Source organism: Lissotriton helveticus, chromosome 1_2, assembly GCF_964261635.1.
Source record: "Lissotriton helveticus chromosome 1_2, aLisHel1.1, whole genome shotgun sequence".
Classification (NCBI taxonomy): domain Eukaryota; kingdom Metazoa; phylum Chordata; class Amphibia; order Caudata; family Salamandridae; genus Lissotriton; species Lissotriton helveticus.
This window is the reverse complement of record NC_136058.1, coordinates 407,953,050-407,972,150: the sequence shown is the minus strand read 5'-3', so window position 1 is coordinate 407,972,150 and position 19,101 is coordinate 407,953,050. Positions and strand designations below refer to the sequence as shown.

General features: G+C 44.2%; 1 protein-coding gene across 1 annotated transcript in view; it reads left to right on the top strand.

The window, feature by feature from the left end:
* Positions 1-18,681, top strand: part of LOC144806698 (uncharacterized) — a 57,339-nt gene extending 38,658 nt beyond the window's left edge. Inside the window, exon 2 of the mRNA XM_078672995.1 lies at positions 15,582-18,681. Coding sequence (XP_078529121.1) covers positions 16,496-17,665 — 1,170 coding nt within the window. The 5' untranslated portion in view covers positions 15,582-16,495 and the 3' untranslated portion in view covers positions 17,666-18,681. The remainder of the gene's footprint in view (positions 1-15,581) is intronic.
* Positions 18,682-19,101: the final 420 nt, after the last annotated feature.

The following is a 19,101-nucleotide window of genomic DNA, read 5'->3' as shown; positions in this document are numbered from 1 at the left end:
TTTCACCTAACTTGTATTTTTTGCCTTACTTGTCTCTCCTTCCTGTATGCCAAGTTCTCCCTCGGCCCCCCCTGTCGTCCCTCGCCCGTTTTTCCCGCCAACGTTTTTACTGCCGCTGCATCCCTGCAGCCCCGCATGCAAACACGCCGTTGAACTCTGGGACCTACTGGACTCCAACACCTCAGACGTCACCTTCCTGACGGAGACCTGGGTGAACCTGTCCTTGGCACCCGGCATCGCCATAGCCATCCCGGAAAGCTACACGATCACCCGCAAGGGCCGCACCAAAGGAGTAGGAGGAGGAATCGCCATCGTCCACGGGAACCCTCTCAAAATCTCAACAAACACCGAAGACACCCACAGCACTGCTGAACACCTGGACTTCCAAATCCACACCGACCCCAACACCATCCTCAGAGGAACCCTCATCTATAGACCCCTGGACCCCGACCACAGTTCAGCGACTCCATCGCCGACTTCATCAGCACACACTCCCTCGCCTCCACAGACTACATCCTCGTCGGGGACTTGAAATTCTACCTGGAGAACAACAACGACTCCAACTCTTCCACCCTGATCGACAACCTCAACAACCTCGGACTCAGACAACTCGTCACAACACCCACCCACTCCACCAGCCACACGCTTGAACCCATCTTCACCGCAAGATCACGGTAAACATCCTTTAATATGAAACTTTGACAACGCACTACCATTACAACGCGGTCATTACAACGCAAACCATTGCATTGGGGGGCGCTCTAGGATAGGGAATAGGTTAATTTACTATCCAATAACCTTCCCTAGTATCCACGGGGGCTGGAGTTGGAATAGTAAATTAAACTATTCACTATCCAACACCCAAAAGCGCTATGCGTTGTAATTGTATGCGATGTAAAAACCGCGTTGTAAAGGTATGCGTGGTAAAAGTTTGCGTTGTAATGTCATACATCCCAAGATCACACGTCTCCGTCAATAACACCAGCACACTCCACTCCACTGGATCGACCATCGCTGCATCCACTTCCCCTTCTGGAAACCAACCACGCACCACCGCACTCAACAGTCTCCCCGCCGCTACTGGAACAAAGTCACTGTGGACCAGCTAACCACTACCCTCGCCCTGAGCCCACCTGCAGATCCTACCGGCGCCCTACGCCGACGCCCGCAACCTCAGACAGTGGATCGACAACTGCGCCAACACCCTTGCCCTGCTCAAGAAACCCTCCAACAGCCACACCAGAAAGAAAGCAAGCTGGTTCTCCGAAGACCTCCAGACCTCCAAGCACTTATCCGTGAACGAACACCAAAAAGCTACTCAGCCCACAAGAACGCCACCCACTGACACCACCACCTCATCAGATCCGCCAAACGAGCATCCTTCAAAGACCGCCTAAGCAACAACGCACACAACAGAAAAGAGCTCTTCAACATCGTGAAGGAACACTCCAACCCCAGCTCCGACACCAGCGACATCCCACCGTCGCAAAACGTAGACGACTCGCTGGTCACCATCTTCCACCGCAAGATCGCAGACATCCATGACAGCTTCGATGCCGCGACTGCCCCGGCAACTACTGAGACCCAGCCCCCACGAACTCCACCCACACCAACCACCTGACCTCTGGGACCAACATTAACTACGACGATACCATCAAGATCATGAACTCTGTCCACTCCGGATCCCTGTCAGACCCATGCCCACGCCACATCTTCAACAAAGCCAGCACCACCATCGCACCCCATCTTCAGAAAGCCATCAACATCTCCTTCGAGACAGCAACCTTCCCGGAGAGCTGGAAGCACGCCGAGATCAATGCCTTACTCAAGAAACCCAAGGCGGACCCCAAGGACTTCAAGAACTTCCGACCCATTCTCTGCTCCGTTTCCAAGCAAATGTCATCGAGAAGGCCGTCAACAAACAATTGACCAGATTTCTCGAGGAGAACAGCATCCTGGACCCGTCCCAGTCCAGGTTCCGCAGCAACCACAGCACCGAAACTGCCCTCATCCCCGCCACCGACGACATCAGGACCCTACTAGACAACAGAGAAATCGCAGCCCTCATCCTCCTGGACCTGTCAGCCCCCTTCGACATGGTCTGCCACCGCACACTACAAACACGCCCCCACGACGCCGGTATCCAAGAGAAGGCCCTGGACTGGACCACTTCCTTCCTCTCCGGCAGAACACAGTGCATCCGCCTCCCTCCCTTCCGCTCCAAAGCCGCCGAGATCATCTGTGGCATACCCCAGGGCTCATCCCTCAGCCCAACGCTGTTCAACATCTACATGGCACTGCTCGCCCATGCCGCTCGACTGCATGACCTAAACATCATCTCCTACTCCGATGACACCCAGCTCGTCCTCTCCCTCACCAAAGACCCCCTGGCCGCCGAAACCAACATCCACGAAGGAATGAAAGCCATTGCCAAATGGATGAGAAACAGCTGACTGAAGCTGAACTCGGAGAAGACGGAGGTCCTCATCCTCGGATCCACTCCCTCGGCCTGGGACGACTACTGGTGGCTGACCGCTCTAGGAACTGCACTAACGCCCACCGACCATGCATGTAACCTTGGGGTCATCCTCGAATCGACCTTCTCCATGACAAAGCAGGTCAACGTCGTCTCTTCCTCCTGCTTGAACACCCTCCGCATGCTCCGCCGGATCTACAAGCGGATCCCCACCGCAACGAGAAGGACGGTCACCCAGGCCCTTGTCAGCAGCAGACTGGACTACGGAAATTACCTCTTCGCAGGAGCCTCGGCCACACTCCTTAAACGGCTCCAATGCATCCAGAACACCTCAGCATGCCTGATCCTTGACATCCCTCACCACAGCCACATCACACCCCACCTAAGAGACCTACACTGGCTCCCCGTCAACAAGAGGATAACCTTCAAGATCCTCACTCACGCACACAAGGCACTCCACAGCACTGGACCAGCATACCTCAACAGCCGACTCAGTTTCTACACCCCACCCCGCCAGCTCCACTCCACCGACCACACCCTCGCCACTGTCCCCCATATATGTACCTCGCGCCAAGACATGGAACGAATCACTGACAGAATATTGACCTACAAAATATCAAACTACAGAAATATCGATGCAGGAATATCGAAGGCAAGAATATCGACATACTATCTACAACATGTTAAGTACAAAAATATCGAGAAAAAAAATATCAGTGTTAAAATAATCGTAATTAAAAATGTCAGGTTTTTTCGGTAAACAAAATGTATAAAATAAAGTAAATAATACTTATAAATAAAATAAACATAGTTAAAAATATTTACTAATGTTTAAATTGAATAAATAATACATATATAATAATAAAACATTAATTACACATATACATAAAATATATAATATATACTTACTTAATAATATGTTTTAATAATTATTTTAATAACTTATATATTATTAAAAAATATTATAAATTACAAATACATCTACACACTTAAAACAATAACATAAATAAAAAGTAAATAATTATGTTTAATACGCTAAAATAATTAAATATACTATCAATATTTATAAAATTCATTATATACTACATTATCTAAAATAATACAAATAATATTAAATAGCTGAAGAAATAAAATTACTATTCAAAGTCCCAAAAAAACGACAGTAATTAAAATGTTGGATAGCGTAGGGCTTAAAATTACTATTCACACTCCAGAAAATGCAACAGTAGGAAAAGCGTTGGATAGCGTAGGGGTAAAATTTACTATTCTCACTCCAGAGAGTGCAACAGGCGGGAAAGCATTGGCTAGCTTAGGTGTACAAATTACTATTCCAACTCCAGGGAGTGCAACAGTAGGGAAAGCGTTGGATAGCGTAGAGGTAACAATTACTATTCCCAATCCAGTGCAACACTAGGGAAAGCATTGGATGGCGTAGGAGTAAAAATGGCTATTCCCACTCCAGAGAGTGCAACAGTAGGGAAAGCGTTGGATAGTGTAGGGGTAAAAATGACTATTCCCACTTCAGAGAGTGCAACAGTAGCAAAAACAATGGATAGCGTAGGGGTAAAAATTACTAGTCCCACTCCGCAGAGTGCAACAGTAGGGAAAGCGTTGGATAGCGTAGGGGTAAAAATTACTATTCCAACTCCAGAGAGTGCAACAGCAGGGAAGGCGTTGGATAGCGTAGGGGTAAAAATTGCTATTCCAACTCCAGAGAGTGCAACAGTAGGGAAAGCGTTGGATGGTGTAGGGGTAAAAATTACTATTCCCACTCCAGAGAGTGCAACTGTAGGGAAAGTGTTGAATAGCGTAGGGGTACAAATTACTATTCCAACTCCAGAGAGTGCAACAGTAGGGAAAGCGTTGGAAATCGTAAGGGTAAAAATTACTATTCCAACTCCAGAGAGTGCAACTGTAGGGAAAGCGTTGGATAGCGTAAGGGTAAAAATTACTATTCCAACTCCAGAGAGTGCAACAGTAAGGAAAGCATTGGATAGTGTAGGGGTAAAAATTACTATTCCAACTCGAGAGGGTGCAACATAAGAGAAAGTGTTGGATAGAGTAAAAGTTAAATATAACATACTTATAAATAATTTTTGTATTTAAAATAATTAATAATTTAGTTTTTTAAATAACTCTACATCATTTACAAAAACCCATTAATAATTATTAAAAACATAACTACAATTGATAATTAATTAACAGTAAATTAATAATAAATATTAATTAATATATATTAATGACCAAATAATAAATATTGAACAATAACAAATTTTTCATAACAAAAACATATTAATTATTAAAAATTGATTAACACTTAAAAAAATTAAACAATACAATGCTTTTTTATACCCAAAAATACTTTTTATGAAACATTAATTACCAATTAATAAAACATAATTTCCAATGAATAACAATTAATTACCAATTAAAAATATTAATTGCCATTTAAAAAAAGTAATTACCAATTAAAAAATTGAATTGCCAAATAAAAACATTGATTACCAATTAATAAATTAATTTAACATTTTAAAAATATTTACCAATTAATAATTAATGAAAAAATAATAATTATCAAAACCAATAAATAAAAATAAATCATTACTTAATTACAATTAAATTACTTCCCAACCAATTCCCCTGTAAATCCATAACCCGCTACAGAACTTAAACGCAAAAATTAATTAAAATTAATTTATAATTATAAAAAATTAGTAATTAATTTAGTATAATTAAATTACTTCCCACCCTATTTCCCTATATTTAGGCACAACCCGCTCCGGTATTAAAACACAAAATTGACTTAAAAATAACATTATTAACATATAAAAATAGTACACATATAATATAAAACAAGTAAAATACTTAACAAAAAACATATAACACATACATATTAAATACATAATAAAATACATAACAATAATACAAATATCGATATTAGTAACATCAAGATTAGTAACATCATCAATCCATTCCTGTTGTCCCAACACTTGGCGCTGTAGCTGTGTCAGTTGCATTGCTTGCTCTTTATGCTATGGCACCAGCGAGTATATTATCTTTAACGGTGGTGGCAAGTTTATCATGGTCTGCTTTCAGAAGAGTGAATCCTGTTGTTGAGCCAATTTGGTGCTCTATGGATTTTCTTGCGTCCCGAACTTCCTGTAGGATTTAATCTAGTTTGTCGGGTTCTGAAGTCATGTTTGTTGGTGGGACACAGCTCAAGGAAGGCTGATGAGAGGTGGGGGTCCGTATCCTCCGTTTGTTGTTTGCCTGTAGTTGTGGTCGTCTCCGGGACTTTCCTTTTGGGGCGTCCCATTTTTATTTGTTTCCCTGCACTGCACCAGGAGGCCACACAGCGTGCCTACGGGTAGAAGTGTCTATTTGGGCGCAATGTCTCTGTTATTGCACGGGGTGATGCACTGACATCGGCAGCAGCTCAGTATGGTCTGTCGTATGTATGGTTCTAGCCTGAACCAGTGGGCCCCTGTAGGCGATTCTGTGTATACTCTCCGGGCGGATGCAAGCTCTGTTGAGGCGGCACTCCAGGAATACATCGGACCGTTTTTAGAGACCACTACATATTGAAGCATAGACATTGGTGGAAGATTGAGAAGGAGGAGGATTACTGGACCAAGTGTAGCTTTTGAAGTATTGGAGGCCCTTCACTGGGAGTTGCTATATTATACTCTCGCCATACTGTTCCGGTGTTTGATACATCCTGTAGCAAACCAAGAATATGTGCAAGATATAAGAATAGAGGCTTCCGAATTTCGAGTAATTGTCACACTAGAAAGGATTGATGGGGTTTAATCCCCGCAGATGCTGAGATTGGTGTTTACACCTAGCTGAGGACTGTCTGGCAAATCTGTTTTCTATATCTAAAGATGCATATCGGCACCTATAAAGAAGGTGCTTATACCTATTGTTGGAGTGTGTGTTTTTACCTTTCCCGGGTTGAGTGGCATCTTTTCCCCCCATACTTTGGGGCATTATATCTGGCAGGTCCTGATGAAGGTGGCATTCTATCAGCTTGCAGCCACCGATACGTGTCGACCACGGCCTATATAACATCCTGCCCTTGTGCAGTTTCTGTCTTTGATCATCACAGTTACTTTGTTATTCTGTAATTGTGTTCCCCAGATATATTATGAATGTGAAGGTGTGTCTGGATTTGTGTGAGTTGGGTATGAAAGGGGTGGTGTGATGTTTCTGGTTGTTTTTTCTGGGCTTTCATGTTTGATTATATGTATTGTTTTTCTTATTTATGTTGATCTGTGACTTTACTATGTTTAAATATGTTATTTGTAAAAATATTTATGGATTTGTATAAGCTATGAAAAAATATTTTGATAAAATGAAATGAAAATAAAAAACTGTATATTTTTCAGATACGTCGTTATAATTTTCTCTGAGTGGGTTCACACACCAGCTTGGGCGCTCACAGTTGACCTTTGGGAATAATTCCTATGCATAAATAAATGTGGTCATGAGGGAGATTTTTTCTTAGGTCTGTTTATTTTCCCCTCTTCTCCCTGACCTTGTTCTGTATCTTTAGAGGGGGTCCCCTTACTTTTTTGCAATGTCTTCGGTAGTTTCCTCCAACTCACATCCCCCACCCCACTGTGTCATTGCACAGGTAGCTGACAAATGAACCCTCTACTTTTAAGTTGGTGATTCTCTTTCAGGCAGTTAGTTCGGTTCCATTCTCGAGTTGCCCCCTGTTGTATGCGGTGTCCACTCTGTCCCAAGCCTGAAGTACCTCCTGGAGCGCCTTTTTTCACCCTCCAGTGTGTGCGTGCTGCAATGGGGGAGGAGCTCAGTGACCTAAGTTGGTAGGTGCAGCAGAGTGTCTTGCTTCCCTCAGTAGGCCATATGATGCGTAACTCTTCACACAGTGGGGATTCCACCGCCCAGCGTCAGGGAAGGCCCATGTTTAAGGGCAGTATCCTGGGGCCTACTCAACATGTTTGTGTATATAAAGTAGTAGGAGGGTGGATGGGGGAGAACTGAGAGTCTCTACTCACCGTTTTTCTTTCGTGGTCTAGCATAGCCACTGCATGTGTGTTTGTCCCAGGCCAGTCACAATGTAGGACAGGGCCCAGGTGTCGCCCCAAAGTGCTGCCGGGCCGCCGTTAGTCCTGTGCAGAAGGGGTGTTTGGGTATTTCACATACCCAGGGGGAGCTTGCAGGTCTTCGCTCACCCACTGGAGATCGCAGCCAAGTCTGGTGTTGCGCAGGGGCGAGGTTGTGAGCTGTACCGTGCACTGTGCCAGTTTACTGGCCTCTGTTGCCAGCCATCTGACCCCCGGGGCCCCACTTAGGCCTGCCTCCACTCTCCAGCCTCCTGCTCGTCATCTGTCCAGTGGTCCCAGGAGTTCAGTACAATGCAGGTTTGGGGGAGGGTGGATACAACATTCGGCAACCGAAGCGGGAGAGGCGCGGGCTTGCTCTGTGTGTCATGCCAGGGATGGGTCCAGAGTCCTTGGTGATGCTGCTTCCAGGGTCCTAACCGGCACCCAGGGCTTTCCCGACAACCCCGTAATGCAGGGGTCCCCTGTCGGTCAATTGCCATATCTTTCTGTGCCATCCTAGCCTTCGTGCTCTCTCAGACCGGTGCTGTCTCCCGTATCGGGAGCGGGTGAATTGGTTAGGCCCTAAATGGCGTTGGCACCGGCCTCCGTTGCCGGCCCTCCATCCCCGAAGCCCTGCACAGGTCTGCCTCCCTTTGCTTGTCCCCCCTCTGGTGAGCCCAGGAGTTCAGTACAATGTAGTTCTGGGGGGGAGAGTGGACACAGCCTTCCGCCACTAAAGCAGGAGCGGCGCGGGTTCGCGCAGTGCGTTATGCCGGGGACGGGTCCGGCGGCCTCGGTGATGCAGCTCTCAGGGTCCTTGCCCGCACCCATGGTTAACTCTATAGCCCGGAATGCAGGGGTCCCCAACTGGTTGGATTATCGTACCTCTCTGTGCCGTCCTTGTCTCCGTGATCTCTCAAACCTGTGCTGTCTCACCCGTATCGGAATCAGGCGAATTGGTTAGGCCTCAAATGTCGTCAGCACAGTCTCTTTGTTTGGCTGCCCACAGGTCGCATCGACTGTTTTGGTGTGGGCATATCATCCGCCTTCCGCTGTGCAGTCACACTTCTCTCGTCTGGGTGTAGGATGCGTCATAACAATGCCGGATTTAGCAGCATTAGTTGGTCCGGGCGTGGAGCTCTCTCAGAGTGTGTCCCCTATACACAGCAGTTGGTCACGCTCCCGTGGTTGTGAGTGACTGTATTGGAGAGGGAATGTCTGTGTGAGTGGCTGTAAGGGTGTGTGAATGGTAGTATGGATGTGTGAATAGTTATGTAAGTGGTTATGTGGGAGTGTGAGTGGTTGTATGGGGGAGTGAGAGGCTGTCAGTGACTGTATGGGTCAATGAGAGACTATGTCAGTGGCTGTATGAGTAAGTGAGTGGGTGTATGGGTGGCTGAATGGTAAATACGTTGGTGTGTGAGTAGTTGTATTGGTGAGTAAGTGGCAGTGTGAGTAGCTTTATAGGGGAGTATCTGGGTGTATGAGTACCTGTATGGGTGAGTGAGTGGCAGTGTGAGTTTCTGTATGGGTGATTGAGTAGGTGTGAGAGTAGATGTAAGGGTGTATGAGTGGATGTGTAAGTGTATGTATATCTGTACATGTGAGTGGTTGTATTGGTGAGTGAATGGGAGCATGAGTGGCTATATGGGTGACTTAGTGGGTATGTAAGTGGCTGTGTGAGTGAGTGGATTTGTGAGTGACTCTTTGGATGAGTCATTGGTTGTGTGAGTGCTGGTATGGGTCTGTGAATTGGTATGTGAGGGGTTGTGTGGGGTTGGGAGTGGGTGTATGAGAGGTTCTGTGGGATGGGAGTGGGTGTGTGAGTGGTTGTGTGGACGTTGTCATTAGCGATGTCACTGACCATGTTTAGCAGCATGACCATCTCGCAGCAGCACCTTGCAGCTCTCCTCCATGGTCAGCGGACAGCCCTGCCTCAGCGCCTGGGCCCCCTCTACATGCTGTATTCAAAAGAAACAATTGCTGGACGGAATGCCAGACACTGGAAACATTCACCCCCAGTCACAAGGATCTGGGTTTAATCCATCATTGTTTTGCTCACCACACCACGACAGTTTGGACCCAGCCATGTGCAAATCAGTCTCAACCCTGTTCCTTGTGGGAACAGTCCAGCCCAAACTGCCATGGACTGGAAACAAGCATCCTGGGACCGGTTTCAGGGCATCACCCTTCATCAGCCAGGCTAGCTTGAATCCAGTGGTGTAGTGAGCATGGGACCTACGTCTGGGCATACCCTTCCCACTTAGGGTGTCATATTCAAAAGAAACAATTGATGGACAGAATGCTGGACACTGCAAACATACACCCGCAGCAACAAAGATCTGGGTTAAATCCATTATTCTTTTGCTCACCACCTCAGTTTGGACCCAACCATATGCAAATCAGTCTCAACCCTGTTCCTTGTGGGAACAGTCCAGCCCGAACTGACAAGCCAGGTCCTCCCTGGACCGGAAACAAGCATCCTGGGACCGGTTGCAGGGCATCAGCCAGGTTAGCTTGAATCCAGTGGTGTAGTGAGCACGGCACCCGTGTCTGGGCATACCCTTCCCACTTAGGGTGACATATTCCATCAATTGTTGTTGGTGACGGCGACCTCTGTGCTCTGTCCTTGTGTATAGTTAAAGCACTGTTCAGTGATCTCTGTTGAGGGGCTGTTGGGGACAGATATGATTATGTCAGTGATTCTTGAATGCTAATCTAGTGGGCATTAGGCCCTTTTGTGAGATGGGCACCTTTCTGCTCAGTCGCTAAAAAGTAGCAGGTATCAGAGCTTTCTGCCTGTTACCGACCCACTGTGTGTCTTAAGTTATCGCGTCGCCGTCCCTCATCCCTGGCCAAGCAAGATCGGGCTGAAGATTTAGTGGGAATGGCCCCCCTAGAGCACCAGGCCAAGTTAGGCAATTATCCTCTGTGCTGCTGTAGAGACCCTAGTACTTGAAATTCTACTTCATTCCCTTTTCGGTGTCATTCTCTGCCATGCCAGTAGGGACGCAGCTTCCGGGGGTGGTATTTGGGGCGTTACATCTCACTAGTAAATGTATTTTCAGCTAAATAGTTGGGCACAGGTGCTTTTAGTCGGGCATGGTGAGATGTCTGTTGCATTTCAACAGGAATTTTTATCGACACACACTTTTCCCTTTCTGTTTTGAAAGTCTTTAACAATGTTGGTTGTATGACAAAATAACGTGTTTTCTCTCAATCCGCATGTGTCTCCTTTCCATTGCCCCGTTAGGCCCTCTCATGCACATTATAACTCAGCTCCATTCATGGAAACTCTACAGCTCACCCCCTCCAATCTTACTGCCCAAGCCACGCTCCTGCCTGCCAGTGTCTCATTATTACCTATTTACTTCAGTGTCAATGAGGTGTCTGCTGGTTTACATGTGAGTGTCTTTTAGCCTGTGTGTTTGTTTATGTGTGCATGTTTGTGCGCGTCTATTTGAATATCTGTTTGTGGGTGTTAGTTTGTTTCTATTTGTATATATGTGTTTGTGTGCACCATTGTGGGTAGTTAGGTGTCTGTATGTTCATGTTTGGTGTGTGTTTGTGGGTCTGTGCATCTCTTTGTATGTGTATTTCTTTGTGGGAGCACTCCTTTCTGTCTTTATCAATGTGCTTAACCTCTTCCTTAGAAGATAGAAATCCTCTTTTAATTAGGTGTTCCCTATGCCTGCCCTATACATTAAAGCACACATTAAATTACATTAGCACACACAATTTTCTATGTATTCACAATCAATTATTTGGATATGATTTTCAGTGTAAAAACTGTACTTGTAAATCATTATTGTTATCACAAACACAGATTGTTTATCCTCCACTCCAACTTTCAAACACAATGCGTAAAATAGAGACATAGCTTCCATTGGTGCAGCAGGTGCCGTCGCACCAGAGTCCACTGAACTCTAATTATTGCTGGATTTTACAGTTTAACACGGTCTTGTCATAACTTTTGGACAACTTAACTAGATATGGTGATCTCCTGTATGTGGTGCAAGTACACCATATTAAGGAGTTAAGAGCCCTGTTCCTTGGGGAAGTTTACTTGCGAACCATAGAGGCTCGAAGGGGGAGCAGCCATAAAGACAAGCCCAGAGCAGTCTGGAGGTCGGCTACCGTGTACCCTCTAATGCCCTCACTACAAGTAGCCTCTTTGTTTACTATGGGAAATATGCAATCCAGAAATATCGAGAATCTATTTACTTTAACGCTGAAAACTGCCAACATTTCTGGGTGAAAATTTGGGAGAATTGAGGAATTACCAGCGGAATTGAGGCAGTATATCACAAAACGTGTAATAGGCGAATATATATATATATATATATATATATATATATATAGAGAGAGAGAGAGAGAGAAAAAGAGAAAGTTATTTTTACTGAACAAAACAAAGGTTACAGGGACGTTTACTTAGGTTAGATTTTACACACGAAACTATAGAAACTGAGCAGTTATAGTTACCTGGGCTGACAATAATTTACACTCCCCACAATGCACAGCTTATAAAGCGGGCAGAGAAACACATGAAAAAATTATGTCCTGCCCGTAGAGCGCAGGATTTTAAGCTGCTCCCTATGGGTAGGAACAATACTGGCTCCCGCTGGCGTCATGGGGACTTTGGGGGCAATCAACATTGATCATGTGGGTGCCCTGGATGGGCTCAAGGGCACCCACCATTTACTGGCAGGGCCATTTTTTTTAAATCATTCATTATGCATGGTCAAGGCATATGCATGGTAAAGGTGTTACGTAGTAAAGGCATACGTGTTAATGGCATTGCAGGGTAAAGGCATACATGTTAAAGGCATTTGTTGGCAGCTATGACATTATAATTAGTCTAATCCTGCACTATCTCTTGACTTGAAACTAAACCCTGGGCCTTGATAAACTGAACACAGACAGCTCAAAAAAAAGTGTAAAAGCAGGTTTAGTGGAAATGTCATGTCACATTGTCATCACATGCCATTTTCCCAGTGCATTGTACCATTTCCCCAGCTTTCCCCAGATAAATGGTGCTATGAACCGTATAGCACTACTCGCCAGTACGTTTAGAGGGTGATCCATTTCTCTTCCTACCCTGGAGGGGGAGTTACTCCCGCATTTTGTTGAAGTTGAAGTGAAACTCTAACTGTTTCCAGTGTCAAAAATAGTCAGATTGGGGTCTGTGAATGCTCACTTGCTCACAAACTGACAAGGTGAATCATGCATGCAGTACAGCTACTAGTGTGTGATTCTGCACGTGCAAAACATGTACACCTGGCAGCTATCATCTGACTAGTTTTGTTTTCAAAATTTTTTTAAAGAGCTGAGGACACAGACAAGCCCACTGACACCAAGAGAGAAACAGTAATAACAGTTATTCACAGACCCTGACAAAACCCCTAGGCCTGCTCATCATGAGATCAATCTCCCTCCCAAACATTCTTGCTCAACTATTCACAGGCATTCTGGCACACAACTTAGTCCGTTCATAATGGCCTTATTGCTGCAAGCCACAGCAGTGGTGAGTTAATATCGTGCTGTTAATAAAATTGATAATTTCCAACACTGTGAAGACACTGGATGTAGGAAGGTGGATATCTGACTATATGGTTACCCCAACTCATTTCTTTTCACCGCTATTCACTTCACGCAGTAGCATAAACTATGGTCCTGAGGAAGCAGTAGGAGACCAATAGGCTCTATATTCACTGCAGAAACATGTCGACCGAATATCAATTCTAGTAGTTATTTGTTTACACTACTATGCACTGTTTTTAGTTTTGAGAGCGGATAGGACCTCAATAAAATTGTTTGTCCATTTCCACTACCCAATTTTAAACATTTTTTGCACTTAGCACATATTACTTTTATCACTTTTGACACTGCTAGTCAGTTTACCCCCTGATACCATAGTACACCACACTCACATTTGAGACATCTTGTTAGACTAGGCTACTACCCGCCTAATCTACTGTGGGTGAAACCACTTTTCTTCAGGATGAAGGATCCCAAATGATGTAGGGCGGTACAGGTTGGTAATCTGATGGGAATAATTATTTCACCACGATTCACCCTTAGTGGATTTCGCGGCTGTACCTTTTGACACACAGATAATTTTTGGGATAGTTTGCTTTTTGACCCATTGTTATCCTATTTGTTGGTATTCATAGTGGGAAGGGATGATAACAATGCTAGGTCGATAAATATTCCCTTTGACCCCCTTGTATTCTTTTTATACCCCAACTTTTTGCCTTGTGTTTTGCTGGTTTTTGACTTAGTTGGCCTGGGATCCTGCTATTCGGGGCTCCAGGCTATCTGCTCTCCCTATAAAATGGACTCCATGTACTTTAGGTACATACCAGGTTGGGTATTGGGTCATCTCTGTGAGCCCCTGTGTAATGTACCATAGGTACCCAGGGCATAGGTGCATCCAAGGCCTACCAGGGGCTGAAGCATGTATTATGCCACCCCTGGCTGGCCATCCAAACTGACACCACAGGCTGATCACTCAGCTTGAGTAAGGTGGTGTAATCACCCCTTACTTAGATATAGTATACCTATATCTACCTTTATATATAGACACATATGCACCTATAAGTCACTCCCATGGTAGGCCTCGACAATCCTCAAAGCAGAGTGCTTGGTTTTATGTGAGAGGGTGCCCTAGCATGAGCTGAGCCCCTCTGCAGCTTTCAGAACCATGTCCTTATAGCTGTTCTATGATATAGCTATACCATATACTCTTAAGTGCATTATAATCCTCATGGTTAAATGCTAAATTTGGTGTGGCTTTATCAAAACATGTGGTGTAAGGTGTCAAACACTTTGGAATACTACCGCCCCCACCAATTCTGGCAGCAGGGGTAGCATTCCACCCTTCTAGAGGGAAAAGACATGTATGTTACTGCTTTACCCGGTTAAAGTTAAACAGAGCTTCAGCATAAAAAAATGGATGCTGCTGCCACAGACACGAGTCTGAACTCCTGCTGCTGGACGAAACTCCAGCAAGGGAGGCCTGGAAAATGAGTTTCCTGTCGAGGGAGGTGCTAGCACCTCCCCAGACAGCCTATAGTGTATTGGGGCAGGGTGGGTTGAATGGAACAATGCTTTTCCAGACACTGCATGGGGCACACAAGATGCTCCATGCATAGCCCGGTTCAAACCAGTTACTGGGGCACTCCAGCCCCGCTCTGGCGCGATACTGGACAAAGGGAAAGGGGTGTAACCACCCCCTTCCCAGGTCCACCCATAGGAGGGACCTAGCGGGTAATCCAGCCCATTTACTTACTATAAAGATAGGTGCTGTGTCCCCAGGACTTTAGATTATCCTGGAACGAAACTCTGAAATGAAACTCTTGGACCTTCGACATTCTATACCGACTAGAAGACTGAAGACATCTCCCTTGTGGTCAAGGAGTGACCACCCTGTGTAAACAGAGAGCCCTGTCTTTAGTAACAAGCAAGGTAAAGGCGGCAGTTGGCATTTGAGCTAATCCAGTGTGAACAGGAAAGCATTGCGGAAAAAGATTTCCGGAGTTACCTTTGTCATATATACTTCCTGAAGAGTTACCTTTGTTATACAGTTCATAAAGAGTTACCTTTGTTATTCACTTCCTGAAGAGTTACCTTTGTCATACACTTCTTGAAGAGCTACCTAAGGTAGATACTTCCTGAAACTGAATTAACAGCAGCGCTTCCTGATTCCTCTCTTTTTCCACAATCTGTTCTGTTTAAATGAAATCTTATCCATGTGTATCTACCCAAAACTGTACCTCTAGCACGAGTGCTCTGTAGCTGCCCTTTCCTTAGTAATTTACTCTGAACAATGGTAAATCACTGCCTTCTCAGAAGTAAATAAGATGTGACATGTCCAACCACATTTTTATTAAATATCCATGTATGGTAAAATGTTCCTTACTATATTTCAAATTTGGTAGAGAAGAGATGTCTTATCCAGCTGGTTAAATATTGTGTATTCACATTCTATTACATTTGCATTTAGTAATATTACATTTCTTTAAATCCAACAGAAAATAGGCCTTAAATGCACGGATTGATTATGAATAATGAAGATAACACATCAAACCTGCAAAAATTACCAAAAATTAGGAGCTCCAAAAACATCAATGCATCAGAGGCAGAGGACAGATCCAGGACGACGCAGTCAAAGGCAATTCAGTGAGTGTCCGAGTCTGAGCTCTGCACCTCGACACCCCAAGACGAAGAAATGACCTCAACAAAATTAAGCCAACAAAACTGACAAACCACCTGCTGTATAATCAAGCGTCCAACACCAGCTTTGATCATGAGGCCGGTATGAGAGTTGGAGGAAGGTCTCGTGTCTATTTGGGATCCGTAGCTTGGAACAAACTCCCTCTTCAGCTTTGAGCTGTTAGCAACATGATAATGTTTAAAAAAAGGTTGAAAACTTGGCTTTTTGTCCATGTTTCAAACAACCGGATTTGCTTTCTTTTCTGACCTGTACTTTGCCCCGGGACACTCTTTGGAGTAGCTGTGCACATTACGAGTCGCTTCACCATCATGATATGGCTAGAGCAGTGCTTCGCTATCTAAACTGGCAACAGACCAGCATTCAGTGCTCTAGGTGTATTGTTAAGTCTTTCTAGCCAAACCACAGGCACCAGGGAAAAGCACAACGAAGTGGAGCCTAACAACTGAAGGCTAAAGGAAAGCGGAGATCTGCTCTCTGAAGTACAGAGTATTGTCCCAATTTGCACCTACCGGAAGGAAGATTAAGCTTTACCCGCAAGCATGCAAAGCCATTATCCAATCTAAAGATGCAATCACCCACACGGAAGCCTTACTGATATTATGAATGTGACAGGTATTTAGTGAGTCTTGTATTTTATTGTTAAATCGGAAATCAAAATATAACACACATACAGGGAATGTGAAAATAACGCAAGTAAGTAGTTTATTAACTATGCTGACCCTTCAGGAAACACGGTCAGGAAAAAAATCATGCAATTCCACTGAATATGTCAAGAACTTTAGCCAATTAGAAACCATAAAAGAGCATCAGCGAATACAAACAGGGGAAAAACCATACCATTGCACTGAATGTGTAAAGAGCTTCAGTCAAATTGCAAACCTCCACACACATCAGAGAATACACACAGGGGAAAAAGCATACCATTGCAAGGAATGTGTAAAGAGCTTCAATCAAATTGCAAACCTCCACAGACATCAGAGAATACACACAGGGGAAAAACCATACCATTGCAGTGAATGTGCCAAGAGTTTCAGTACGTTAGCAGAACTCCAAACACATCAGCGAACACACACAGGGGAAAAACCATACCATTGCAAGGAATGTGGAAAGAACTTCAATCAGATTTCACAGCTACACGTACATCAGAAAATACACACAGGGGAAAAACCATACGATTGCAGTGAATGTGTGAAGAGCTTCAGTCGGTTACAAGAACTCCAAACACATCAGCGAACACACACAGGGGAAAAACCATACCATTGCAAAGAATGTGTAAAGAGCTTCAGTCAATTATCACACCTCCGCAGACATCAGAGAATACACACAGGGGAAAAAACATACAATTGCAGTGAATGTGTGAAGAGTTTCAGTACGTTAACAGAACTCCAAACACATCAGCGAACACACACAGGGGAAAAACCTTACCATTGCAGTGAATGTGTGAAGAGCTTCAGTCAAAATACTGGCCTCCACAGACATCAGAGAATACACACAGGGGAAAAACCATACCATTGCAGTGAATGTGTGCAGAGCTTCAGTCGGTTAGCACATCTCCAAACACATCAGCGAACACACACAGGGGAAAAACCATACCATTGCGGTGAATGTGTAAAGAGCTTCAGTCAGTTAACAGGCCTCTGGAGACATCAACGAATACACACTGAGGAAAAACCATACCATTGCGGTGAATGTGGAAGTAGCTTTAGGGATCTATCAAACCTCCACACACATCAGAGAACACACACAGGGGAAAAACCATACCATTGCAGTGAATGTGTAAAGAGCTTCAGTCGAAATACAGACCTCCACAGACATCAGAGAATACACACAGGGGAAAACCATACCATTGCAGTGAATGTGTGCAGAGCTTCAGTCGGTTAGCACATCTCCAAACACATCAGAGAACACACACAGGGGAAAAACCATACCATTGCAAGGAATGTGTGCAGAGCTTCAGTCGGTTAACAGACCTCCGGAGACATCAACGAATACACACTGAGGAAAAACCATACCATTGCGGTGAATGTGGAAGTAGCTTTAGGGATCTATCAAACCTCCACACACATCAGAGAGCACACACAGGGGAAAAACATACCATTGCAAGAATGTGGCAGTAGTTTTACTTACTCTTCAGCATTAAGAAATCATCAGCGAGCTCACAAAGAGGAAAAGAATCTTTTAAATGCTATGAATGCTTGAAAAGCTGCAGTCCATTATCACTCCTAAGCAGGCATCAGCGAACACACACAGAAGAAAAGCCTTCAAATGTAATGAATGTGAGAAGAAATGTAGTCAATTATCAAGCCTATGTAGACATCAGCTTACACACACTCTGTAAATACCGTACAACTGTAGTGAGTGTAGAAGTACCTTTAGGTCATCTTTTGCATTAAGGATTCATCCGTTAATGCACACAGAGAAAAATCCTTTCAGGTGCAGTGAATGTGTGAATGTCTTCTGTCAGTTATTAGACCTACGAATACATCAACTAACACACACAGAGTAAAAAAGAGCATTGCAATGAATGTCAGAAGTGATTTTGTCAATTGTGAACACACCTGGGGTAAACCTTACAATTGCACTAAAATTGTGATGAGCTTTTGTCAATTTCTGGTCCTACATAGCCTCAGCGTACACACACCTTCATTTAACTCACTTAGAATAATTCCTAGAGATGCAGTGAATTCAGAAAAAAAATAAGAACATTAACAATATTATTGACTCATCTGAGGACATAGACAGGAGCAGAACAGTGCAGTTATTGTGAGATGAAAGAATTACAGGAACAAATATATTAATATGTGGGATATTCAAATACCAGATGAATGAAGACTCGACTAGAAGAAAAGAAGAAAACCAAAGATTTGTAGAATAATAAAAGTGTCTGTTCCCAGTGATTGTTCACTTCTCTACACATAGAAAAAACAACGTGATATAACAGGAAATCCACCAGGAGACTAGCACAATATGGAATAAAAGAAAAGAAACACTGGTGGTTTTTATTTAGCGATGAAGAGTTACAAAGAAAAACATCCAAGTGTTACTGTTCATGCTACCTGTAAAAGTGTAGGGATGAATACGATTCTGCCTGCACATATTGCTATATTAGTATAAGTGAGTTAGTTGCTCAAACGCCATTTTGCTGCTTTTGCACATGACACTACATGTCTCTGTTTTTATAAAGGCAAACTGCTTGCTTTTCCTTCACATGAGAATGATCTGTTTTTCACATCTCTGGACTCACACTGCGACCTCAAGTCTGCACAAAGTGTTCAAGGTTAAAATAACACATGTATGCTGTTGATGCAGGTTGATCG